This window comes from Impatiens glandulifera, chromosome 4, assembly GCF_907164915.1.
Source record: "Impatiens glandulifera chromosome 4, dImpGla2.1, whole genome shotgun sequence".
Classification (NCBI taxonomy): Eukaryota; Viridiplantae; Streptophyta; class Magnoliopsida; order Ericales; family Balsaminaceae; genus Impatiens; species Impatiens glandulifera.
In genome coordinates, this window is record NC_061865.1 from 1,579,556 (window position 1) to 1,605,973 (window position 26,418).

General features: G+C 31.0%; 5 protein-coding genes across 7 annotated transcripts; 3 read left to right on the forward strand and 2 right to left on the reverse strand.

The window, feature by feature from the left end:
• Nucleotides 1-3,790: 3,790 nt before the first annotated feature.
• Nucleotides 3,791-6,564, forward strand: LOC124933995 (binding partner of ACD11 1). Of its 2 annotated transcripts, none has more exons than XM_047474450.1 (8): nt 3,791-3,946; nt 4,031-4,134; nt 4,220-4,295; nt 4,844-4,909; nt 4,988-5,050; nt 5,136-5,476; nt 5,542-5,665; nt 6,231-6,564. In XM_047474450.1, the coding sequence occupies exons 1-8, from the start codon at nt 3,941-3,943 to the stop codon at nt 6,252-6,254; spliced, it is 804 nt and encodes a 267-aa protein (XP_047330406.1). In that variant the 5' UTR covers nt 3,791-3,940; the 3' UTR covers nt 6,255-6,564. The 2 variants fall into 2 exon arrangements, with proteins under 2 accessions (XP_047330406.1, XP_047330407.1); XM_047474451.1 differs by having other exon boundaries at nt 3,792-3,946; nt 6,234-6,564.
• Nucleotides 6,565-8,116: 1,552 nt separating this feature from the next.
• Nucleotides 8,117-11,070, forward strand: LOC124933448 (calcium-dependent protein kinase 20-like). Its single transcript, XM_047473849.1, has 8 exons — nt 8,117-8,270; nt 8,486-9,597; nt 9,689-9,832; nt 9,905-10,057; nt 10,131-10,246; nt 10,325-10,492; nt 10,553-10,777; nt 10,846-11,070. The coding sequence occupies exons 2-8, from the start codon at nt 8,739-8,741 to the stop codon at nt 10,918-10,920; spliced, it is 1,740 nt and encodes a 579-aa protein (XP_047329805.1). The 5' UTR covers nt 8,117-8,270; nt 8,486-8,738; the 3' UTR covers nt 10,921-11,070.
• Nucleotides 11,071-11,402: 332 nt separating this feature from the next.
• LOC124933449 (biotin carboxylase 1, chloroplastic) lies at nt 11,403-19,230 on the reverse strand. The gene is made up of 17 exons (XM_047473850.1): nt 19,077-19,230; nt 18,933-18,998; nt 17,942-18,270; nt 17,601-17,742; nt 16,780-16,878; nt 16,640-16,696; nt 15,877-15,948; nt 15,289-15,378; nt 14,503-14,562; nt 13,648-13,833; nt 13,476-13,568; nt 13,271-13,352; nt 12,455-12,561; nt 12,151-12,226; nt 11,954-12,000; nt 11,797-11,859; nt 11,403-11,704 (listed from the first exon to the last, which is right to left on the reverse strand). The coding sequence occupies exons 2-17, from the start codon at nt 18,993-18,995 to the stop codon at nt 11,648-11,650; spliced, it is 1,623 nt and encodes a 540-aa protein (XP_047329806.1). The 5' UTR covers nt 18,996-18,998; nt 19,077-19,230; the 3' UTR covers nt 11,403-11,647.
• A 2,359-nt stretch (nt 19,231-21,589) lies between these two features.
• On the forward strand, nt 21,590-24,598 carry LOC124934216 (50S ribosomal protein L22, chloroplastic-like). 2 transcript variants are annotated; one of them, XM_047474714.1, is made up of 6 exons: nt 21,590-21,757; nt 21,939-22,024; nt 22,948-23,109; nt 23,225-23,335; nt 23,904-23,970; nt 24,073-24,598. In XM_047474714.1, exons 1-6 carry the CDS (start codon nt 21,637-21,639, stop codon nt 24,342-24,344), a joined length of 819 nt encoding a protein of 272 aa, XP_047330670.1. In that variant the 5' UTR covers nt 21,590-21,636; the 3' UTR covers nt 24,345-24,598. The 2 variants fall into 2 exon arrangements, with proteins under 2 accessions (XP_047330670.1, XP_047330671.1); XM_047474715.1 differs by having other exon boundaries at nt 21,942-22,024.
• Nucleotides 24,599-25,189: 591 nt separating this feature from the next.
• Nucleotides 25,190-25,906, reverse strand: LOC124933761 (uncharacterized protein At5g39865-like). Its single transcript, XM_047474203.1, has one exon. It carries the CDS (start codon nt 25,904-25,906, stop codon nt 25,190-25,192), a length of 717 nt encoding a protein of 238 aa, XP_047330159.1.
• Between the last annotated feature and the right edge of the window lie 512 nt (nt 25,907-26,418).

The window sequence follows — 26,418 nt, forward strand, 5'->3', positions numbered from 1 at the left end:
GTTGTTTTTTTGTAACGCTTGAACGTATCTTTCCCTCTTATTATTACACCTTCTTTATTGCAATATAATTTTTTTTACCTTTCTAGTTATTTTTTAATAAAAGAACTAAAGAAAACATATAGTCATTCTTTTTGAATAATTATAATAGTAAAATTATAAATTTTAAGTTTTTAAATTTGTATATTGTTTTTTAGTAGAAACCTATAGCTTCTTCTTAATAATCAAAATATTGGAAAATAGTCAAACAACAAAACAATATGGTCCATTTTCAAAATATACAATTAAAAAATTATTGTAAATTATCTTGCCAAATTGATTGATGGTGGGTTCCTTTTGAATCACAACTTGTCACAAATGTAAATTATTTTTTGGTATAACGACAAAAGACCAAGAACCAAGGAGTCAACAACAAAATAGTTTTTCACGTTTTATTTCCAACTAATTAATTTATTATTTAAAAAATAAAAATTAATTTGTAAAGATGGTAATTCATTGTTACTGCATGCTTTATGCTTGCCCTAAATTAATCCTTTCTTTACATAAATAATTAATGGAAGCCACAATGTTTTCGAAGTGAATGGACCAATTGCGCACCAAACCGCTGAACTCGGGTCAAGATCGATGTCATAACCCTTGCTAGCTAGCTGCCACGGTAAGATATGGTATACATCGAGGAAGCACAACATAGTATAGTTAAAACTTTTCATTATTGACTCAGCCCAAAGATCACGACTTTGTGGTAAATATTTGTAACCATACTCAAAATATAATAAAGATCACACTTTATTATAATACAAATCAAACAAGAAGACCACTCATAAAGTCGATATCTAAGAGATCAAAATATAGAAGTTCAATTCTCATTTGAAACTTTTTAATTGAACTATAAGCTGTTGTACTAAGACCTAAGTTAAAAGCTTCCATCTCGACAAATAATTGATAATAGATTATTATAAGTCTGATAAAATTAGTATGGTGAAATTGGTAGATATGATGCTCTTAAGAAGCCATGTTAGAGTATCTAGAGTGTCTCAGTTTGAATCATCTCGGTTTAAATCAAGTATTGTTTTTATTTGAATTATAGGAATGGAAGTCTGAAATCTAACATCTCTCAAAATTATTCGTTAGGTGAAATGTTTACCAATTTCTTATGCTAACTTCATAAATAAATAAAGGCGTGAATCCTCTATATCGAGAAAAAGCCAAAAACCAATAGATAGAGAGTTATTCATATATTTTTTAGATAAATAATGTACCAGAATAATGGTTTAACAATTGGACAATTAATAATAAGTATGAAATGGACTATTGCTTAACATGATCTATCTACTTATTTTCTTTAGTGTTTGCTGACCACTCCTTTGTATCTTTAAAAAATTATAAATAATTATTATAATTTGGATTTTATACCATATACATTTATTTGACCCTTAAATAAATTAAAAATTTGTGATGAGTTATTTTCAATTCCAATAACAAAAAAAGACGTAATAACCAGATGTACAAATATTATATTCAAAGCAACAAGCATGATTCATCATAAATAGAATAATAATAATAATTATTATTTATTTAACAGGCTGAAAAAGTATAAGACGTAACTTCAGGTCAAAATAAGTCTATGTTTAGTTTGATTTAAGCTTACACATAGGGCTGATTCTGATTTGTTTTTTTAACATATTAAAATACCTTCTAAATTAAATTATTATTTTATATTTTATTTATATATATTAATACATTTTAAGTCTTTTTATCAAAAATAATCATTACTTTCTCAAAATCATCAACCATCAATCAATTTTTCTCTCTCTTAGTTTTTTAAAAAACTCATAACCGAACAAGACCTTATAAATAATTTGATTAATAATTATTAATGATTATTTTGAATATTTTTGTTTAAAAATTTAAATATATTAATATATAGTGATAAAATAAAATTAATAATTTAAAATAAGAATATCTTATTGGAACAATTTGAAATAGTTAGATCCGAACTGGATCTGGTTTGGAAAAAAAATTAAATTATTATTTTTAAATATTTTATTGAAAATTTAATAATATAGATTTCACCCAAGAAAAGATTGATTTATTTAATAATTATACCTAACCACTCCTTTGTATTAGTAAAGTTTAATATATATGGAGAGAGATTAAAAAATTTAAATTTAAAAGAAAATACAAATTAATTAACCCTTAATGAACAACAAATGGATAACGGTCAATTAAAATGTTAAAGATGTTTTTAAGAATCAAATAAAATAATAATTTTTCAAATAACCCACTATTTATAATATTTTTTTATGAGAATAAAATAAATGTATATTGACATGCGTAATTAAAGTGGGCCTGGCCTGGTTGAGTACTTGTCGGTCAGGTCTCACTCAGGAATCTTTTACCTTCTTTTTTACAAAATATTATTTTTTTATTAACTAAAGATATATAATCCCTTTTATTTTTTTTGTTAAAACAAAATAATTATTTGAAATTAAAATATCAAATAATCCATTAACTAACAATTAACAAGAACCCTTAATGAAATCTACTATATGGTTCTCTCCATATTCAATGGAATCTAAATTATGAAAAATCATTTATCACTATAATTTATTAGATTTTACTTTGTTCTAAAAATGTTTTAAGTCTTATTTACTCTATATTCCTGGTTTTTGAAAATTTTAATTAAAAACTATAATCAAACAATAAACAACCATAACGGCATTGTTTGATTTGGTTTATTTGTAAACAAAATATTTCAAGCTTGTTTTATTGGGTTATTTGTAATCATGAATTCAAAGATTAATATTGAATGTGAGATTATTTTATTTAAATTTTATAATAATAATATTCAGGATTGGTTAATATTATGAGCGACAATTTAGATCAGATTTGGGTCGGATTAAGTAATATTAACTCGAACTTAATTTGTTTAGTAATTTGGGTAAATATTTTTAACATAAACTTGATATATATTTTTTTAATTGACTCGACTTTGACTCGACTCAACTCGAATCAAACCCGATTTATTCCAATGTTATTAAAATCACATCTCTATTTTAGATTAAAATAAAATTAATTAACATAAAAATAATGAAGCTAAATCACAAATCTTTTTTACATAAAATAAAAAAAAAGTAAGTGAGTGAGTAGAAAAGGACAAACACACAACCTTAAAAAATATATTAAACGGGTTATCGGATTTACTCTAGGTCATTTCAAGGCGACCCGATTTTGACGTGTTTACTAATCATATTAAACGGGTCGACGATCTGAACCAAAATTACATTACACTAATCAAATTTTTTTGTGTTTGATTTTGATCGTATTTTATTTTTTTTCATGGGATATATATAAGAATGATGTGAAAATAATCTAAATAACTCAAAATTAAACAAGCTCGTTTAATAATATATCTTCTTTTTCCAAACCACAAATCAAAAATAACCCTAAATCAACCTTAAATAAATTTAAAAGAGTATTAATTAAATATATATATATATAACAACATACTTTAATTCCAATACTCTCTCATTCAAACATTTTAAATTTTGAAGAGTAATGATTAAAATAGTAAATATTAATATTGTTATTACTAATTGCATAACAAAATATAGAATAGAAATGAGTGTGATTGCTGTCAATGCAAATAATTAGAAAAAATTAAATAATTATTATTACTATGAAAAGCATTATGGTATTATGGTAATAAAATTAAAAATTGTTATTATCGAAGTTTGACAGATTACATTCTTTCATACTCCCGCTGTATTTTTCACAGCTCCCAATCTAAGCTGTCTCTCTCTCCTCCCTTTTAAAAGTCTTTCTTCTCCATTTTAGAGAGAGAAACCGCAAGATTCTGGTACACACACATATTGTTATCTCTCTTTCTAGATACGAGCAAAGGAAGAAGAAACGAGCAAGAGTTGTTTTCGATTCTCTTGAAATGCAGGTTAGTTTTTATCAATTACTTGATTCTTCACACTTATGTCTGCCAGATCTATGAACTTTCTTCAATCGTTTCATCTATTTACAGACAAGAACAGTTCAAGTAATCAATGTATCGGATCTGGCTACTGAAAGAGAGATTCATGAGTTTTTCTCATTTTCTGGAGATATAGAGCATGTTGAGATTTGGCGGTGCGTAATTGAACGATCTTGAACCTTTTTTTGTTTATATTAACGGCTGTTGTTTACTAATTTATGTTGTAATTGTTTGATACAGGGATTTAAGTCAGTCGAAGACTGCTTTTGTTACGTTTCGAGATCCAAAAGCTCTTGAAATTGCTTTGTTGTTATCGGTATTTGTTTCTTTAACTTTTGTTGTTTTTTTTGGTGTATGTTGATTTCTTATTTGTTGACCTTTTGATTAAACTCTTGTTTATCATCCTACTGGTTTTGATTTTATGTAAATCTGAAAAGTTTGATTCTCCATTGGAGTTGTTTAGGATTTCATTTCGTTTTGGATTTCATCATTTTGTTAAATTTGAAGTGAATCTAATGATTGCCATTATTTATTCATGTTATAGATTTCTCTTCTTTCCAATTCTTTCAGTATTTGTGTTAGGATATTGAATCAGTTAGGGTTCATCTGTCCTTTCTTCTATGGAAGTGATATGCAATTCTTGTTCTTCCATAGGGTTAATGATCTTGTTTATGCAGATATCTGTATGTAGTATTACTGTTTTCTAATTTCCGCAATGAATGCTTCAATAATTTTATAGTTGATTCATTGTAAGGAATTTTATTTGGTTCATATAGGAGCATGCCTTTTATGATGTTATAGTTAGATTGTAACTCCATATGAAGAAAGATCAAATCATAAACTTTTTTCGGTTTGAATTCGCAGGGTGCAACTATTGTAGACAAAATTGTTACAATTATTGCAGTAGAAAATCATGTACCAATGACACAGGTATGCAATATTGTATTCTTAATCACTTCACTATGAAATTACATTAAGTTAAATTATTCCAACATGATTCTCATACAGACGGTAGAAACAGTAATTGATGTTACAGAAGCAACATCTGGTAATAGTTCACCAATGGCTGAGGTATATTAGTTGTTTCCAGTTTTAAAGTCGGGTTATTTGGGATTAATTTGAAATAAACTAATGATTTGTTGTTTTCTATTGGCAGGAGAAGAGTGGTTCACCGAAAACAGGAAGAGTATATGTATCGAAAGCTCAAGATGTTGTATCGAACATAATGGCGAAAGGTTCAGCAATTGGACAAGATGCGATGAATAAGGCGAGAGCGTTTGATGAAAAGCACAAACTAAGAGCTAATGCATCTGCTAAAGTGATATCTTTTGATAAGAAAGTTGGGCTTACAGAAAAGCTAACGGTTGGCATAGCAGTAGTTAATGAGAAGGTGAAATCTGTAGATCAGAAGCTTCAAGTATCAGATAAGACAATGGCAGCAATAATGGCTGCAGAGAGAAAGATAAATAATACTGGATCAGCAGTGAAATCAAGCAGGTAGATTTTGTTATTTGATTTCTTCAATCTTTAGAGAATCAGTAAATTTATGTAGAATTTGTTAGATATGTTACTGCAGGAACATCTTGGTTAAATGGTGCTTTCAGTAGAGTGGCTAAGGCTGGTCAAGTTGCTGGTGTAAAGACACGAGAAAAGTGGAATTTGGCTGTTTCAAATGTGACAGCAAAGGTAACTTTCTTTCTATTTCACAAAAGTGAAATGACATGAATAATAAAATGGGGACAAGTTTGGAAAATGACGACTGCATCACATTAGACAGTAGTATGGACTATTTTAGGAAAGGACAAAATTTACTATTTCATCCAACAACTTTCCTTAATTTATAAATGGGGTCTTATTTACCCACTGGAGTGGCCCGAGTGAAAATAATTGGTTGAAGAGACCAAAAAAAGTCACGGGTCGGGTTAGATTCCCACCGGAAATACTTTAAATGAAAGTGGAGGGTCATGACTGAGAGTATTATGTTAGTTCTTTAATTTAAAAAAAATAAAAAATGGGGATCGCTTAATTAAAAAAAAATAAAAAATGGGGGTCGCCCGGGGGAAAGAATCAACCATAATACCACGGATTTGATTCTCACTTAAAGCACTATGAAGGAAAACGGAGGGTCATAGTTGGAGTGTCATACTAGTTCATTCTTATTTAAAAAAAAAAAATTGGGTTTTATTTGAAATGGGTTATTTTGTTATTTAAATTGAGGGATTATTAAGTTATTATTTTGTGTGATGAAAAGCAGGATCCACCAATTGCTGTGTAGACAGAGTTTCAAGAAAAGCAATATTATTAGTAAGGTGTTCAGTTTCTTCTTATTATTATCTTTGTGTAAACATTAGCTATATAATGGTAATGGGTGTGTATTCATTTCAAAGAATTTCAGACTCAAGTTGTTGTGATTTGCATGCATTTGGGTGTAGGTATATTTTTTGTTCTACAAATTAAGACCTCTCTTGTGTAGTAGTAGTGTAATTTTTCGATTCGTTAGTTCGTTTGTAATAGTCAAATTTCTATTTTTTTGAACACACAAGAGTGTTGTAATGATTTCTTATTCAAGCCATTTGTCTCGTCTACTCGGATTGTTTAACGATTCTAGAATGTGGGTGATTTGTTTTGACTTTAAGAAGTTATTTTTGAAAAAAATATTTAGGTGACATTGACGTTTTCATGGCACCATAACAGTTAATGGTCTGATTCTTCATTCTAATGTTAAATTAATTTGGTCATTCTAAATAATATTTCAGTTAATATTTTTTCATGTTTTATTTCCTTCTTGCCGCAATGAAAATGAAAATTTTACTGTGAGGGAATCTCTAACTTTTCCTTCTGACGGTTAATTTTTTTTATATTATATAAATAGTTTAATGTATAATATATTTATATTATAATTTTATATTTAATTTAAAAAGTTAACATAATATACATAAATTTCTACCTTAATTTAAAAGGTTCAAAAGTAAGAATTGAATTGATATTTAATAATCATGTCACTTAAACTCCCCTTAAATTAATATAATAATAAATATTTTTTTTAAATGTTAATTTTTTATTTAAAAGAAAACGCGTTTAAACTTTACAGAATTATATATGTAAAGGAAAAAATAAACATAATGAGAAGAAGAAGGCTAAATACCAATAAGATAAAAAATAAAAATAAAAATTAACTCGTGCAAAATTCATTTTTCCAAAAAATATCAATTCCATATAACATTAAACTTTTGATTCTTAATCTCCAAAATGTATTAAGAAAAAAAATACTCATAGAATTATTTAAAAATGTTGATTGGTTATAATTTTTTGATAAAATTATTTAAAATATATTATATATAATGATAAAATATATTTTGATTAATTGATAATAAAAAAAAATAATAAGTTAATTATAATTTAATTTAAAAAAAACATTAATAAAAGACATGAATTAGTTATAAAAAAAATATATAATTATTTTATAACTAATTATTGTTGTGGGTCCCAATATACAGTACATAATAACAGAAATAACCACCTTACGTAGCTTAATATCCAAGTTATATATATATATATATATATATATATATATATATATATATATATATATATATATATATATATATATATATATATATATATATATATATATCTTCGTTGATTCCTCAACCAATGAATCATGGCTTCTTCGTTGAGTCGACTCGCTTACTCGGCCATAATCATTCTCTCTTCTCTTTCTCTACTCTTCTCTCTCATTCTTCAACAACTTTTCTCTCTCCTTGATCTCCTTTCTTCCCGCGATTTTTCCTGAGGCCGTGTTCTTCTTCTTCTTCCGTCTGCATTTGCTTCAGGATTACCTCAGATTCATCATATTCGCGCCTTCACGAAGCTAGGATTTGTCTTACGGAGTTAATAATCCGCAATTCTCTGCATGTCTGAAGTTATGAACTAAGATCCGATTCAAACGAAGGAGTCGAGCTTTTATCTTTGAATTCTGGACAATGCGGGAGCATATCAAGGTACGTTTGAGAATGAGAACCACATGATGTGTGTTATTACGAATCACTTGATTTAAGTTTTACATTAATCTCGATTATAGTTCATGGAATCAATATATGTTGTTTATTCCTTTTCATTTGGTTCAGGATTACCTTAGATTCATTATATTTACGTGAAGTTTGTCTAACGGCGAACAAAGGAGTTTATAATCTTCAATTCTCTACATGTCTGAAGTTATGAACTAAGATCCGATTCAAATGAACTTTTCTCTTTGGATTCTGGAGTCTGGACAATGCGGGAGCATATGAAGGTACGTTTGAGAATGAGAACAACATGATGTGTGTGATTTCGATTATAGTTCATGGATTCCATATATGTTGTTTCGGATATCATTATATGAAGGTACGTTTGAGAAGCACATGATTGATGTGTGTGATCTCGAATCACTTGATTTAAGTTTTACTTCATCTTGATTATAGTTCATGGAATCAATATATCTTGTTTATTCTTCTTCATTTGGTTTAGGATTACCTCAGATTCATGATATTTACGTCTTCACGAAGCTAGGGGAGTTAATAATCCGCATTTCTCTACATGTCAGAGGTTATGAACTAAGATCCGATTCAAAGGAAGGAGTTGAGCTTTTCTTTTCGGATTCTGAACAATTCGGGAGCATATGAAGGTACGTCTGAGAATGAGAACCAGATGATGTATCACTTGATTTAAGCTTTAGATTATAGTTCATGGAATCGATATATGTTGTTTCGGATATCATTATATGATGGGGAACACTTGCGCACAGCCCCGCAATTTGGGGAAGAACGGTTTCTTAGAATCAGTATCAGCTGCAATCTGGAAAACTCAGCCGCAGGATAACAAACTTCCTTCTCCAAATGATGATAGCAAATCAATTAATATTCCAGAGGATGCTGGTGGTGGTGGTATTCGTAGTCTACCACCTGAACCTATTAAAATCAACGGAGATCTTCCACCAAAAGGTGTCGATACTATGAAATCAATCAAGCGTGAGACAACTATGGCAAAAGAGGAGGTAGTCAAGAACACGGATGTAGGAAAAAAGAGTGGTAAGACTCACATGAAGCGATTATCAAGCATGGGACTACAAGTTGAATCTGTTCTCCAAAGGAAAACAGAGAATATGAAGGAATTTTTTACTTTAGGTAAGAAACTAGGTCAAGGACAGTTCGGCACAACTTTTCTCTGCGTGGAGAAGGCAACCGGTAAGGATTTTGCTTGCAAAACGATAGCTAAAAGGAAGTTAACGACAGAGGAGGATGTTGAAGATGTTAGAAGGGAGATACAGATAATGCATCATTTGGCAGGGCATTCCAATATTATATCGATAATAGGTGCTTATGAAGATGGGGTTGCAGTAAATTTGGTTATGGAGTTATGTGCAGGAGGAGAACTTTTCGATAGGATTATACAAAGGGGACATTATACAGAGAGGAAAGCGTCTCAGCTGGCGAGGGTCATTGTTAGTGTTGTTGAAACATGTCATTCGTTAGGCGTTATGCATAGGGATTTAAAACCAGAGAATTTTCTATTTGTTAATCAAGAAGAAGAGTCTCAGCTTAAAGCCATTGATTTTGGTCTCTCAATGTTTTTTAGACCAGGTATATATTGTTACTTAATTCTTCACTTTTTAAGGAAGGATTTCGATTTTGTTTTGACATTCTTTTGTTTATGATGATAATAATAATACAGGTGAAACATTCACTGATGTGGTTGGAAGTCCTTACTATGTAGCTCCTGAAGTTCTTCGCAAACACTACGGCCAGGAATGTGATGTTTGGAGTGCTGGTGTTATCGTGTATATTTTGTTAAGCGGAGTTCCCCCATTTTGGGATGGTAAGTATTAATAATTCAGATTCTTCGTTTTTACTTTATTCATTTGGTGAATTTGAGCATTCTTGAACACAGAATCGGAGCAAGGAATATTTGAGCAGGTTCTAAAAGGTGAACTTGACTTCATATCAGAGCCATGGCCTAGTATATCTGATGGTGCAAAAGATTTAGTAAGAAAAATGCTTATTAGAGACCCCAAAAAACGGTTGACTGCCCACGAAGTTCTTTGTGAGTATTCATATTTCTCTCGATTCCTACTATTTGAATAAACATGGATAAATTGGTTTTTGTTTGTTTGCAGGCCACCCTTGGATTCAGGTTGATGGATTAGCTCCTGATAAACCACTAGATTCTGCTGTATTATCTCGGTTGAAGCAATTCTCTGCCATGAACAAACTGAAGAAGATAGCCATCAGAGTATGAATGAACATCTGTTTTATGTCGATATTTATACACAAATTAAAAGAAATCAAATTGATTTAATTCTGTTTGCAGGTTATTGCCGAGAGTTTGTCTGAGGAGGAAATAGCGGGATTAAGACAAATGTTTAAAATGATAGATACAGATAACAGTGGACAAATCACTCTTGAAGAACTGAAAAAAGGTTTAGAAAGAGTTGGTGCTAAAATGAAGGATTCAGAAATCCACAGTCTAATGGAAGCGGTATAATTTAATGATTAACATTGATTTAAGAAACATTTTTTGAGTAGAATGAAATTGCAGGCAGATGTTGATAACAGTGGAACTATTGACTACGGAGAATTCATAGCAGCAATGATCCATTTGAACAAGATCGAGAAGGAAGATCATATGTTTGCAGCGTTCTCGTACTTTGACAAAGATGGGAGTGGTTACATCACACAAGACGAGCTTCAACAGGCCTGCGATCAGTTTGGTCTCAAAGATATTCATATTGAAGATATCATTCGCGAAGTTGATCAAGATAATGTATATACATAAATAAACTAACACTATTTGCTTGAAAAATTACATAAATTTTCATGTTTTCTTTTCAGGATGGTCGGATTGATTATAACGAATTTGTGGCCATGATGCAAGACTCCAATTTTGGCATTAAGGATGGTTCATAGCAAAATGGGAGCATGGGCTTGATTTAGGTTACAACCGCTAAAATTTCAAACTCTGTTTTGTTCGCATGAGTTTCAGGTAAGGCTTATTTTTTAAGTTTGCATTATTAATATGTAATGCTGGTTAGTTTCAGTTATGAGCATTAGTATTAGTATTAGTGTTGTCAGTTCTTTGTATTAATATTATAGAACTTTAAATGCAAAATTTTAACACTTTTTTACTAGCATATTTATGATGAAAACTATAAAACATTTCATTTATACATCCTAAAAAATTATTATTATTTTTATTCATACGTTTTAAAAACGCAAAAATTTTCTGAAAATTTTTTTAAAATATAAATTGTCCATTCCCCGCACTCATTGCCATCCTCACAATTTCATGAAAATAACACTCAAACTTAATCTTGAATTTAAACCAAAAGAGATAATTAGATTAAAATTCAATAAGCAAAAAAAAACATAATATTTATTTAAACACTATTATAAAAATATTTAATTTAATCCCATCTTCAAAATGTAACTATTCCATTGTATTATTAGTTGGAAAATGATACTAAATAAATAAGACTTATACAGAGTCTCAAACAAACAAACATACACAAACCTCAAGGGTTAGCCAAAGATAAAGAAAGGAGTTCTTAATTTTCTCTCGAAAACCGACTTGAATAAATAAAAACCGGATCCCACCAAAACCATAATCTCGAAACCAACCTAAATTGTTCGACGTCTAAGCAGCATTATTCAGCTGTTTCGCAGGAGCTGATACAGGTACCAAATCCTGTGGCTGAAGAAAGCACAAATGAATTAGAAATTGACAAAGAAAATAAATTAAAAAAATGTATATGCCAAAGATAATATAGTTTCTCAATTACTTACTGCAGCTAATTCTGCTTCATGCTTGGGAATAAAAGCAGTATCAACCTTTCCATTTTTGAAATCCTGTCAAATAAGAACATGTAAAAACGATCAAAATAACAACTATTACATAAACTGTATATCTTTATGAACATGCTAAATTTATAGTTTTTTTTACCTCTACTTCAAGAATGAGTTTGTGGTAGTCAATTGTGGTTGGAACCCCTGTAGAGAGAAATGATAGTGTCATTATTTTAAATTTTATAAAGAATAAAAATAAAGGTATTTTAATTGATGATTTGAATCAAACAACCCCGAGGAGAGATTAGGCAGTAAACACCAATTCAAGAACGAATTAAGTACTGTATTAATTACCTGTGATTATGGTGTCATTAAGAGCTCTCTTCATTCGTTCGATTGCCCTCTCTCTAGTTGGAGCCCACACAATAAGCTAAAGAACATATGAACAAATATTAGACATTCATAACTGGAAAGAAAAAAAAGAAAAAAAAAAGGACAGTAACAACTCCATTTTTCAAACAATACTATCAAGTTATTTTCCTAATGATAATGAAAAATAACTAGAGAAAAGGGAACCTAACTACCTAAGGCAGTCAAGGAAATTCAAAATTTGTAAATCACTGGAAAAAGCGAAGAAAGAAATGAAGGTTTTGCGAACCTTTCCGAGTAGGGAATCATAGCTGGGAGGAACAACATAATTTGAGTATACATGGCTATCCATTCTAACAAATGGGCCTCCAGCTGGTAAGTATGTTGTAATTCTCCCTGTTTTGCCAAAGGAATTCAGAAATTGTACTTTAACATTTGTAAACATAAAAGACAAAAATACTACACTAAACACATCTATGCGTGGCCTTTAAACCTTTCATGCTCTTAATCTGACATTTTTACATTTTTCTTTCTTTTTTTTGTTAATGGGGTTTATTCTCGGGGGCGGCTAGCACAATGCCCCACTACCCTGAGACTTTTGGTCTATTAGGTAAGACTCTTTGTCACTTGAGTTATCCTGGTGAGTTTACTAGACATTTTATATACCCATAAAGGATATCTGTCAAATGTATCCCTTTCTTTTACTTTATCTCGTCATTTGTGACAACTTTAGTGATACAAACTTTAAGATTTCAAAATTTATTAATATATTTTCCAAAGAGAAAAAACTTTTCGAGATAGGAATCAGTATGTGAGCCCATATGCCAACATTCATATAATAATCTATTGTTATTCTAGAGAGCTTGTTTTTAAGTTTTTTTTAAACAAACTGATCTTTTGGAGAAAAATAAATCTTGATTGATGAAAATAAGTGGACTATTAGGGTTAAATGACTAAAATATTCTTTGTATTTAATATTTAAAATGTTTTCAAAAATAAAGTAAGGATATTTTTAAGTATTTTGGTTGATGATTTGATTAATGATGTGATAATGGATTTCTTCATTAATAGCCCAACTAAATGCAAAAAAAAATAAAAGAAATACCTGGCCCAGGTCTGAAGTTCTTGAAAGCATCTTCAGCATTGATACGGCATTCAATTGAATGTCCACGGAGAACAATATCTTCCTGCTCACCAAGATAAATTCTTTAATTTATTTTGTCCACAAAAGACCAATTTCCCCCCCAAAAATCTAATAATCAAGTCAGTAAATGTTCAATGAGTAGTATATCTTAGTATTCTATTTTTACCTGCTTGTAGCGAAGTTTTTCACCCCTAGCTACACGGATTTGTTCTTCAATCAAGTCAACAGATGAAATCATCTCTGTCACAGGATGTTCAACCTAAAATTCCAATAACAAAATGAAAACCCAAATGGATGTCTTCCCAAACTCATCTTTTTAATTAATGAATGACATTTACCTGGATCCTAGTATTCATTTCCATGAAGTAAAATGAGCCTCTCTCATCAAGAAGGAACTCAATTGTACCAACACCTACATAACCAATGGATGCTGCAGCTGCAACAGCTGCATCCCCCATTGCTTTTCGTAATTCTGGGGTCAGAGCAGGTGAAGGTGCTTCTTCAAGCAATTTTTGATTCCTTCTCTGTTCAAACAAGTAATTGGAAAACTTGAGATGGATATAAACCATTGGGATAGAACAGTAGTTGCAAAGACAATGGACAGAAACAAAAGTGGTTTAGAAATTTAAGGCTCCATAATGGACTAGTCAAAAGCTCAGGCCTTGTTTGATCTGGGTTATTTAAATAACCATGTGGCTGTTTTTAAATAACTCCTTTTGATGTAGGATATGAAAATAAGGTTATTTGGGGTTAAAAACATTAGGGGTGTAAATAAAATAATGAATAAATATATTTTTTTTAAATAGAGGGTATTTTGGGGTCATAATTTGAATGATGTGATTAATGAGTAGATTGTTGACTGGGATGGTGGGTTATTTAAAAAAAATCAAATAACCCACATCAAAGAAGCTCTCAATTTTTAATAAAGATTTCCTTTTCTCAGGGAAAAAGCTCTCAACTTTCATCCAGTACCCATGTTTCTCTTCCAGACAGGGAAAAAGGGCAATGGAGTAATGTTGGCCATCCAGAAATATTGATTTGCAAAGGATTTATGCAAACAAATGATAGATGACAACCCAACATTCCACAAGTTGAGGGATAATAAAGAATGAGAAGAACTGGAAAATTATTTTACTTGCTATATTGACTAAACATTGACTTGATTGACCTCTTGTGAAGTCATAGTCATGTACCTGAATACTGCAATCTCGTTCTCCAAAGTGAACAACGTTGCCAAACTTATCGGCAAGAACCTATAGAAAGAAAAAATGAGTCAATAACGTCCAAAGGATCTACAGTAGACTTACTGGGCATCCAAACACAATTGATAATCATTCAAACATAAAACTACTGCATATTGTCGTGATTTGGGTTAAATGAATAACTTCAGGAGAATATATGCTCTGGCTTCCAATTATAAGGATATTAGGAAGCATGTTTGTGTTACAGTGCCATCCCTCATTGTGTAAAAAAAAAAATCAATGGTACACCATGACCCAAATTGTTAACATTCTACTTCTTGGTTTTCTCTTGGTGCTAAATAAAAAACATGAGTGCTTAAAAGACCATTTTATCCATAAATATTTGTCCAGTCTCTTGAATCATTTCCAGTTATAATATGATTATATGTACAATAAGGCATATAATCAGGAAGAGACAAATCATGTTTGACAATCTAACTCGCTTCTTGTTTAGTGCATATAAATCTAGTATACTGTTTACAAAGTCCATGTTAATCATAGAAATAAAAAAATAACAAATAGCCCCAGAGCTATCTCTTATTCTTTATGCTTCACATTTAACAAACAAGCCCTGCATACTTGAGTAGGGTCGCAAATGATCAGAAGAAAAAGTTCAAAAGCATAACCTTGCACAAAGAGTTTATTCCTTATGATTTGCCATTTTTTGGGAAATTATATAAGTGGACCAGCAGGAACACCAAATAAACTAGTACAAATATACAAGATTCTCCTTGTTACCTGGAATTCAATGTGCCTTGGATTTTGGACATACTTTTCCAGATAACAGCCATCATTTCCAAAAGCAGCAGCCGCTTCACTCTTAGCTTGCTGTCATAAAATATACTTGAGCTTACACGTGATGAATTCCAAATAGTTACTTTCAGAAAAATATTGCATGCCTTAACTGGTTTTTGACTTATAATTTTAATAAACCTCTTACACGCATCAGCAATGTAAGTTGCAAAAAATGAAATCATATTAATGATGAAAAAGTAAAATAGAGACCACCAGAGGGATCTTTCTCTTGTACCTAAACTGTGTGCTCCTTACATAACGAGATTCATAAAATGATAAACTTCTAAAACAAGAAAGAATGGAATAAACAAGAAAATCATAATAACTGATACAAACAGATGCAGCTGATGTGATTATTAGTCTACTAGAGCTAAATGACAGATTTTGTACAGCTAAAGTGTAAAATTTTGATTATCGTTCCAAATGTTTGCCGCAGAAGGACATGGATAATAAAATGATACTAAACTAGTCTTCGACAGTTTCCAAGATATGCAAAGGCCAATAACTCAAATGCAACTTAGAGGAAAATACCTGCAACAACTTCACAAATTCCTCAGGTTCTTTAGCAAGACGCATACCACGTCCTCCGCCACCTGCTGTTGCCTACATTATACTAAGCTCAGTCCACAGAAACAGGAAGAGAGAATACAACTAATTATAACTGTATTCACTGTTCAACAATTTGCTTGTGTATCTTGATATGCTAAAAAATTATAACAGTTAGAACGATTTAGAGGAATATTCTAACAATTTTCTTAATATCATTTTTCCGGGTAAATTTAGGAATTCAAATATACTTTTATGAATGATTTGATATAATTACTGATTTATTTCTAAGCCATAGTCATATTGAGTTTATCTTCCAATATATTTATTCTCATCTTTCACACCAATGGATGATAGTTGTAATACACTTCTAACCAGTATATACACTAGTAACATGATCAAACTGAAGTAGGAAAAAATGGGGATATTCCAATACCCAAGCCACCAGTTAATGTTTATGGAAAACAAATCATTCTTATTTCCTCATAATTGGCCAACTACCGTTGAGAGGACTAATAATCAAATGTAAAGCTATATACTCAACATTACATCAAAAGAATTGGGTACACATTTGGAATCTTTAATCTCCCATTCCCGGATATATTAGACAATCTCTAGAAGTAAGGAGTAAAGTATATATAGAGAAGCGTCTAATTACATAACTAATATCTATAGTACAATAGCTTGCAGGTTGAGTTAGACAATTTTTAAGCATCCAATGAACTCACAGTGAGAGAATATAAGTTACCTTAATCATTACAGGATAGCCAATCTCGTCTGCAACTCTGATTGCTTCTTCAGTGCTCTATATAATAATTAAATTTCAACAATGAGGAAAAATTATCAACAACTTGACAATATATTATAATAAAGTGATGACACCTATACCTGTAATAATCCATCACTCCCTGGCACAGTGGGAACTCCAGCATTCTTCATTGTGTCCCTGGCAGTTGATTTGTCACCCATGACACGTATGCTATCAGGCTGCAAAATTAGATGAAAATTAACAAATTGAAATAACAATGCCATCAAACTATGAAAAGTATTGGCATTCAGTACTTCAAATAATCATTACACTCCAGTTCCAAGAACATAATCATGAGCATTACTTGGATATAAGGTCCACGTCAAAGTTAGGCCACAAGTTGGCAATAGAATGCCAGAATATTTGTTACGTAATGGGGGGTGGTTAGAACTATATCAATAGTGGAGATTAGAAGGCAACAAAGACTGGGATTTAATCAATTTGGGCTGGCCTGATCTAAATAGTTAGTTTGTTAGATCAATGGTATAAAATTATAAATAGATGTAGCAGTTAGATTCTCATAATGAGAATATTGATTTGTTAAACAGTTTCTTTCTCACATATACAATGAAATTCTTCCATTCTCTCTCATCTGTGTTTTACAACACTTAAAGTTTGCTTCAATACCCCTCAAAAAAATAGTGAAAGGCAATTAAAATTTTGCACAATACATTAGGTGCATTTACTGGAGATCAAACTGGAAAGAAAACATTTTTTTAAAGAGGGTCATCGTTGTATTAAAAATATTTAAAGAGAGTCATGAACGCGGGGTGCGGTCATTTTACAGGAAAGGAATAATTAAACGAAAGAACAATAACAAGATAATTAAACTGAAAAGAAAACATTATAACTTAAATATTCAATAATAAACAAAAATTAAATTAGTTTCTGAAGTACTTACATTTGGTCCAATAAAGTTGATTCCATGCTCGCGGCACATCTCAACAAAAACTGCATTTTCAGAAAGGAAACCATATCCAGGATGCAGCATTGTACATCCCCGACTAACAGCAGCAGAGAGGACATTTGGGATCAACAGGTACCTGTATGATTACAATAGAATGACAGATTTAGCCATACTAGATAAACAAGGTTTAATGGGTTAGAGTTGATCTCATACCAAATTTTCCTATTACACTAACACCAAGGAAGATATCAACCATGATAAGAATGGATACCAAATACAGGAACTATAGGGAGTAAAAATAATAAGTAAGCAAAAGATTGGAAGTGAAAACTTACGACTGACTACTCTGTGCTTCACCAATGCAAACTGATTCATCAGCCAGTTTCACATGAAGTGCATCCTTGTCAATGGTTGAGTAAACCGCAACACAAGGAATCCCCATCTCATGGGCAGTTCGAATAACACGAACAGCAATTTCTCCCCTGTTGGCCACCAGAATTTTATCATCCTTGCATGTAGCAGCTAAAGCTCCTCCACGTTTACCAGTCTTACTTCGCCTAACTTGAGTAACCTGACTTCTCTGCCGTGGGAAGTTCACCCTACTTCCCCCAACCAAACTACATTGGGAACTCTTGATTCCCCTAGCACTCCCCGGAAGTAAGCTCTTCAATTACAAAAACAAGTCGATAAACAGTTTTTTTTCAGCTGAAAGTAACATAAATTAAGAATCTAAAGCTGAAAATGAAAATGAAATGAGATTTCGCTGGATCTTAATAGAATGAATATTGTAAAACGATCTCCTTATAAATCGATAAATAAGCCTGTTAAAGAAACAGTCCGCATAAAAGCAACATGATATACAACTACAGGCGGACATAAATTACGAATCTAAAGCTGAAAATGAAATGAAGTTTCTCTGGATCTTAATAAAAGTGAAATTTGAAAACGGTCTCCTTATAAATCGATAAATTAGCCAGTTACAAGAAACAGTCCGCATAAAAGCAACATGATATACAACTGAAAATGAAATGAGATTTCGCTGGATCTTAATAGAACGGAAATTGTAAAACGATCTCCTTATAAATCGATAAATTAGCATGTTAAAGAAACAGTCCGCATAAAAGCAACATGTTATACAATTACAGGCGGACATAATAAGAATCTAAAGCTGAAAATGAAATGAAGTTTCGCTGGATCTTAACAGAAGTAAAATTGGAAAACGATCTGCTTATAAATCGATAAATTAGCTTGATAATGAAACAGTCCCGCATAAAAGCAACATGATATACAATTACAAGCTCGCAGAAAGAAGAGGCGACAACTTACAGGCGGTGAATGAACGGATTTGTAAAATGTCAAGGCCATTTCCATTCCCGAGCTCAATGTCATTGCCTGAAAGAATGAGAAGTTAGTAAGAAATCGTAAGAAGCAAATGAGATCATAATATTACTTAAGCTGGATCGTGATTACCTTTCTGAAGTGCAGATAAGTGTAGCTGCAGATATGGAAGAGAAGTTTTGATGGAGAGAGAGAGAGAGTAGTTGAAGAAGAAACTAAGTAAGAAGGGAGAAGGCAGCGATGTAAACGAGGGAGCTTGAAGATTGAATGCTCCGCCCAAAGGGTTAGAAGAATTTAGAAACTGCGAACTGTAAACTCTGTCTTAAACCTGTCATTTTCTTTTACATCCCTCGATTTTTTTTATTCTTCTTTTACCCCCACAACTCTCAATTTATCTAAATTCACCCCATATATATTATTAATTTCTTTTGCTTTATATTATTTATTCACTTTGTAAAATGATTGTACAAAAAAAATGGCTCATCATTTATTTATAAACATGGAATAGTAGTAATGGGTCTTTGAAATTTAAAATTTAAAGAGAAGAAAATGTTTATTTAATCTAATAACACGTGTAATTATTTTAATTTTATAATCTTTTATTCTAATTTACAAAATAAAGTTAATTTATATTATTTTACAATGTTCTATATTGTCAATATTTTGGGTGAATTCCAGTTCAACTAGTGGAAGAATTATAATTTTGAAACTCATTAATTAACCAAATCATGATCATTTATTCACAAATCAGCCCAACTCACAAACTCACAAATCAGTCTCAACAATCTCACAAATTATATTGTTGTCTGGAAATTGTCGTTGTTTGGAGATATAGTCGTAGGCCGTGTTGAAGCTGCGTGGGAGCCCCTTCGAACTTGGGTATGGCGACATTTGTGTGTTACATCAAGAGAACGTCGGAAGAAAGTCAAAGACCGGTGGAACTATCGTTGTCAATTTCACACGCGGAACTGTCAATTGGGTTGTCAATTTCGCATGTACCAAGCATTATCGTCTGAAGGTGGGGAAATTAAAATTTAAGTCTGAATCGGAAGAGAAAAAGAAAAAAAATATGTAGTGGGCTAATCTTTTGAACCCAAATTTTACGATCAAATCTCTAATATAATTATATATATAAATATTTATTATGCTGTTCAATAGGAGTCAAATTTTACTTTTCATAAAATGTTGAGTGAATGGGAAAGTAGTTTAAACATTTTGATCATTATATTTGAAGCTACAATTTCTACGGCTTAGGAGAAATTATTCCTATATTCAATTATTTTTTATTCATTTATTCTTTATTTGGATTTCATTTTTCAAAATAATTTATACAACTAATTATGATAACCAAATAAAAAATAATGTTTAAGAGATCAAATGAACTAACAACATTATTTTATTATTTTAATGATTTTATTTTAAGAAAATTTATGATCAGCTGTAACAAATAATTGGTAATTACAATTTTTATATATAAAGTTTGAGTTGTGAGAGATTAAAATATCAATTTAAATATTAATAAAAAAAATATTTATTAATATATAAAAAATCTTATATGCTAAATTTATTTATTATTATATGCATTAGGATGAGTTTATGATTAGGGATTAATCGATTTTTGGTTAAGTCCGATTTTTTTTTTATATAAATCGGTTAATCGACCAGAATTGGTATCTGATTTATCGATTTCGGTTGGTAATTTAATTTAATCGAGAACCGATAATTTAATTTTAAAATATTTTCATATTTTTATTATATAATTGTAATTTCTTTAAATTATAATTTATAATCCACCTTATTGTAATATTATAAAAATAATTTTATATTTATTAATGAAACTATTCAAATTGTTTTATAATTTTTATTTTATTATATATATATAAACATTTTAAAAATAATTATATATAAATTATAATTTTAAAATAACTAATATAGAAAATAAAATTAACCGAAAATCAAATCATTAACCGATAAAAAACCGATTAACTGAAAATGAACAGCTAAAACTGATCAAATAAAATCAATACTTCATTTTTTTTCAGTCCTATGTTTAATTGAAAAAAAAGGGTTATCACTTTCCTTTTTTTGGTTGCCATCTAGATTTATTTTGAGTCATATTTTACAACCTGTTATTTGTTATTTTATTCTTAATTATATAATAATATATTTTAATATTAATGAATGGCACAAAATGGGCCGTCCACAATTCTAAACGGGTCATTAGAAAGGCCCATAAATGAACCTAAAGGAAGAAAAGACTGTGATAGTAAACCCTCACACAGTCGCACTTCCCTCTCAGCTGATGTCGCCGGAGAAGGTTTCTCGGTCGCCGTTGTAGAATTCAGGTCACTAGGCTTTTCTCTTTAACGAACGATCGAACATCATCTCGTCGGAAGTTCACCGGTAGCCTTTCTTCCTCCATTTGTTCCTTTTCTATCGTCTTTTCTTATTCTAGATGCTTACTTCTAGCTGCATATCAATATAAATGAAATTTTACATCTTCAAGGCTGAACTAGTATTGTGCATATGCTACACACTAGAGCCTTATATGAATTAAGATTTGATTTCAGGCACTTTATGATTCCATTTCCATGAATGAGTTCGTTCAATAATTAGTGCCAAATTTAACAGATTCACTTTAAATTCTGCAGACCATATTCAGTATCTAGTCTGAAAAATCCGAAGTTTCAACATGGTGGGCTGGCACAAACATTTACAGTCAGTAATCCGTAATGTTGGGAGAAGATGGGAGAACAGTTATCAAACCTCTATAAGGTCTTATAGTCACTATGCCGGGACATCTGTTATGCCTGGTAATTTTGTTTCTGTATTGCATATCCAATCTTTGCAAAACTTCTATGGCCTCGGTTGAACCATAGTTTTTTTAATCATTCATATGATGAGAATTAATTGAACAATGTTATTTTCTTGCATCTTTAAATTGAAGTCATATACTTGCAACCAGTTTTTAATTGTTCTTACAATGTCTTTTAGCAGGAAAGCTGGCTTATGCAGAGACCCTACGGAATCCAATTCCTTTAACCTTCCAAAGACCTCTATACAATTATATACAGCAGTTGGTAATGTTATTAAATACAAGCAATTGACTAGAACATGCTTACTTGAGTCTATCAAATCTTTCAGAAAAATTTGGATATTTATAGTATCGATTTTAGAGTATAAACTTTAAACTTTCTTCATAAATTGATTACAGCTACTTCTGATCATGCATTACATTAAGACAAGGAAAAACCCTCTTCTAAGCTTTTACACCAAGCCTGATTTAGTTGCAAATTTTTATTTTTTTCATACTATGAGGGTTGATTTACCTGTCAATTTTGTTTCCCTTCCTCTTGTTGCCGCCAAAACCAAACTTTTCCCTTCCCTGCTTTGGCTTCTCACATCTCCAACATCCACCTAATTTACTTCCGATGAACAACTTCATAATTACTCTTACATTGGCTTGTTAGAGATTCAATCATCTGATCGGCATCCAGATGCATTAGTTTGTATGCTTATAAAAGGAATGAGTTGCCTGCCTGGCTCTAGTAGTGGGTGTGGGACTCCTGTCAGAAGACTCTGTTTATAAGAATTGTTTCATGCCAAGCTGAATATTGTTGAATTTTGATTGTAATATGCAGGAGTCCTTAAAACCTTTTTTTGGACGAAAGCAAAGAAATGTTCCTGAAGATCTAAATTATGAAAAATTGACTCTGTTAATAAATTCAAGCTACTTCATGTAGTCTAAATAGAAAGTTTCATTCTATCACTAATTGTTTATAAACAATTAGTGAGTTCAACTCAACCTACCAAAACAAAAATGTTTGTGAGAATTAAATTATTCTCTTACTTTGTAAACATTTATATTATGGTGACATATTTCTTGATTGAACTTTCTGTTTATAGTAGCATGCTGCATATTCACAATGTCTTGTTACTACTCCCTGTCATGGCATTGCTATTCTTCTTTTTCCTAATTGTTTTGGCTACTATTTTGATTCAGGGAATTTCTAGTTCCAGAAAGTTACTCGCAGATGCATCTGATGCAACACCAATTTCTTCTCCACTGACGCCTCTCTTAACATCAGGCAGTGGAAAAGATGAAGAGAAAAAAGTGGTTGAAAAACGCGAAAAAGTTGAAGCAATTTTAAAGAAAATTAAAATGGTAATTGATGCTGCTTTCTTTGCCATCCTTCCTTTTTGGTGATGTATTGCTATGTCTGAGTCTGTTGATTTCTTACACTCACTTTGATTATATCTTATCATGTTGAATTTGCCAGAGTCCTAAGAAGCTGAACTTAGTTGCAGCATTAATTCGTGGAATGCGTGTAGAAGATGCATTACTACAGTTGCAAGTAACTGTAAAACGCGCTTCAAATACTGTCTACCAGGTATTTATCTTTCTTACTAATCATGTGCATCATTTTTTTTACATCCTCCATTATTAAAAAGATACAATAAGAAACAAAAATCAGTTTTGTAGAGAGTAATATACATAATCATTATCAAAATTTCTTTCACATTTTTTCCCAAATTTACCCTTTTCTATTTTATTATTTTTTCCCTGACCAAGAAAAGGAAAAGGGCAATACTGGAATAGAAATATGTATAATTTTTATTTTTGAAGCATGCCTATACATTACTGTCATTGTTTTGATGTTGACTCTATTGGAAACTTATATTTTGTCACAATCTTTATCACATTTTTTCTGGATCATACTCCATATTATAGTGTATTTGTGTTGCTTCATTTGGTATAGATACGATCAAATTAATTTTTCTTTATCATGACTCAGATTATTTTCTACATAACAAATGTAGATATTTCCGAAACATGTATCAACATGAAAAAAGTTACAAAGAAAGTTCCCATCTGAATCCTCTTTAAAAATACAATGCAGTGGTAATCTGGAGAATGGGATTTTGGAACTCTTACAAATGCAAATATTTGTTGTGCAGGTTCTACACTCAGCGAGAGCAAATGCAACACATAATCATGGATTAGATCCAGATCGTCTCCTTGTTGGTAATAACATATAATCAATCCCCTATAAATTAAAATATTCCCCTATAACTGATTCAATCCTGATTACATCTTCATAACAATTATTTTGGGGGATTTTGGCAGCCGAGGCTTTCGTTGGGAAGGGCCTTAACATAAAGCGATACTCATACCATGCTAAAGGAAAATGTGGGGTAAGACTGGTTCAAAAATGTAGATTGACAGTTGTAGTCAGGGAAATGACAGCTGAAGAGGAGACCAAACTAGCCAGGCTGAAAGTGATGAATTTCAAGAACCTTAGCAGGAGTGAAAGACGACTTTATCCTCATAAACTGATTGAAACTACACCAATTTGGAACCGAAGAGGCACACGCCCATCTGGTGACACGCGTGAATGAGCAAATAAATTTGTTTCCGAGGGTAACTAACTTAAGGTTTTCCACCAATTGTTATTTCCTGCAAATAGACAAGGCTGTAGAACAATATGCAAGGTCAAAACTAGAATAAAGGTTGGTTTTGCCTGTGGAAAACTGTTTGTTTAATCAAGGATCAGGTGTTTTTGGGTTCGGTTGAAACTAAATTGCTGTTATCTAATATTTACGATGATGATCGAATTTGGAATTCATTCTTGACACTGCAATTTGGTGTTTTAATTTTAATTTTTTGGATATATAAATTAGAAGCTTACTATATTGTTTTATCTATAATGGGAATGACATTATCCTACTTGGATATAAGTAACACATTTTTAACAGAAATATTTAATTATAACTGCTGTAAACACACAAAATATGGAATTAGAATGACAAATGAGAATTTTTGCAATTATAAAGATATAAATTTTGGAAACGTATCAAATATGATAGATTGATTATATGAATAAATAATATGAAAATTAGACTCCTAATTATAATTATCATCCTTATCTTGTTTTTGTTTAATAAATAAATAGTATTATCTATCATAAATATCTTATAATTATTAGTTTGATTATTAATAAATAGTAATCTAGAAGAAGGTCAAGTGATTGCTTATAAATAAAGTTAATAACATCATATCAATTGATCATTATGTCAAATTGTCAATGCATAAAGACAAAAACAGACTAAAATATCAAGTTTTATTTGATTCCTTAACCAAAGTAATATTAATGCATGCCTTAATTAGTAATTAAGAACAACAAAAACAACCAGGTCAAAGTAAATTAAGTAATTTTGATACAAATAAAACCTTAAAAAATTCATCAACAACAAATAGAACATCTCAAAAGCCCATTTTCATTACAATCTGGGCATCTAACAAACACATCATCATCATCATGAACAACCTTTCTACTACCATTACATCTCAAGCAAATCAAGAACCCTACTCCTCCACATCCATTACACACCTTGTTTGATTGTTTCAATGGCAACCCTTCAAGAACCTTCCAAAGTCTCCCTTGCTCATGTAATCCAACCACTTCATCCGCCCCTCCAATGTCCTTTCCTCTTACAAACAATCTCGGGGGAACCATTCTTTGTCCCCCCGAGATATTCCAAAGCTCCTCTCGGAGTTTCATATCCATTGAAACGTCCCTTTCTTGGTATGTAACCTTGAAACTCTCGAGAAGGAATCTTATTATTCCACAGTCCTCGAATGTCTTCCTTATTCCTCTCAGGCTTGTGGTATAGAGAATTGCTCCCTCGGAACTCCCCGGAGGCAATGTAATAGTTGAGGAATTGGGCTTGAAGGCGAAATTATTAGGTTTGGAGTCGAGTTCGAGATTCTCTTTGCATGATCCCTTGGCTTGATCTTCATCTTTGACATGATGAGGATGATGATCATGATGATTCAATGATGCTTGTTTTGGAGGATTATTGGTTTCAACATGATCTTGTTTCTTTTGAGGAGTGTTTACTTGAGAGATCATTCCATGCTTGTGGAAGGAAGTTATTGATGGAATGGACTTCACTTTCATTTCCTCCTTCTTTCTTCTTCTTTTAACAAAAGAGTTGTCTTTTTTTTTTTTTTTGCAGAAGCTTGCATGTGATGGTTAGATAATGGAAAAGTTTAGTTATAATGGTGGATATCGATCATTGTGAGCCCGACAATTTCGAAACACTGTTTTTAATGAGAACTTGTAGGAGCTAGTTTGATTTTAAAGGGGGTTTTAGGTTTATTTTGGATTTTATACAAGAAAACCTTGTTTGATAAAAAAAGGTTATTTGAGATTTGTATAAGATAAATTATTAAAATTATTACTATTATTATTATTTAAATTTAATAAAAGTAAAATAAAGATATTTTAATATTTTTATTGATAAATTAAGTTATTTGATAATGGATAGTGATTTGATTGAAAAAAAATAAAAATAACCCAATTAACTCAAGTTCAAACTAGGTCTAGATGCGGGTGATTAATTTCTAATTTAGAAATAGTCTATTACAAATTTAAATCAATTTGGTTTATTAATACTGAAATGTATTTTG

What these genes read in the sequence shown, in the direction of transcription:
- LOC124933448 (XM_047473849.1), top strand. Translation starts at nt 8,739, where the DNA reads ATGATGGGGAACACTTGCGCACAGCCCCGCAATTTGGGGAAGAACGGT. An exon ending in TCCACAGTCTAATGGAAGCG is followed by an intron (nt 10,493 to 10,552) that starts GTATAATTTAAT and finishes ATGAAATTGCAG; the next exon opens with GCAGATGTTGATAACAGTGG. An exon ending in GCGAAGTTGATCAAGATAAT is followed by an intron (nt 10,778 to 10,845) that starts GTATATACATAA and finishes TTTTCTTTTCAG; the next exon opens with GATGGTCGGATTGATTATAA.
- LOC124933995 (XM_047474450.1), top strand. An exon ending in GAGCATGTTGAGATTTGGCG is followed by an intron (nt 4,135 to 4,219) that starts GTGCGTAATTGA and finishes TGTTTGATACAG; the next exon opens with GGATTTAAGTCAGTCGAAGA. An exon ending in TTTCAAATGTGACAGCAAAG is followed by an intron (nt 5,666 to 6,230) that starts GTAACTTTCTTT and finishes TGTGATGAAAAG; the next exon opens with CAGGATCCACCAATTGCTGT.
- LOC124934216 (XM_047474714.1), top strand. Translation starts at nt 21,637, where the DNA reads ATGGTGGGCTGGCACAAACATTTACAGTCAGTAATCCGTAATGTTGGG. An exon ending in ACAATTATATACAGCAGTTG is followed by an intron (nt 22,025 to 22,947) that starts GTAATGTTATTA and finishes ATTTTGATTCAG; the next exon opens with GGAATTTCTAGTTCCAGAAA. An exon ending in CTTCAAATACTGTCTACCAG is followed by an intron (nt 23,336 to 23,903) that starts GTATTTATCTTT and finishes TTTGTTGTGCAG; the next exon opens with GTTCTACACTCAGCGAGAGC.
- LOC124933449 (XM_047473850.1), bottom strand. Translation starts at nt 18,995, where the DNA reads ATGACATTGAGCTCGGGAATGGAAATGGCCTTGACATTTTACAAATCC. An exon ending in GCTATCCTGTAATGATTAAG is followed by an intron (nt 15,949 to 16,639) that starts GTAACTTATATT and finishes AGTATAATGTAG; the next exon opens with GCAACAGCAGGTGGCGGAGG. An exon ending in CAAGGCACATTGAATTCCAG is followed by an intron (nt 14,563 to 15,288) that starts GTAACAAGGAGA and finishes TTCTTTCTATAG; the next exon opens with GTTCTTGCCGATAAGTTTGG.
- LOC124933761 (XM_047474203.1), bottom strand. Translation starts at nt 25,906, where the DNA reads ATGAAAGTGAAGTCCATTCCATCAATAACTTCCTTCCACAAGCATGGA.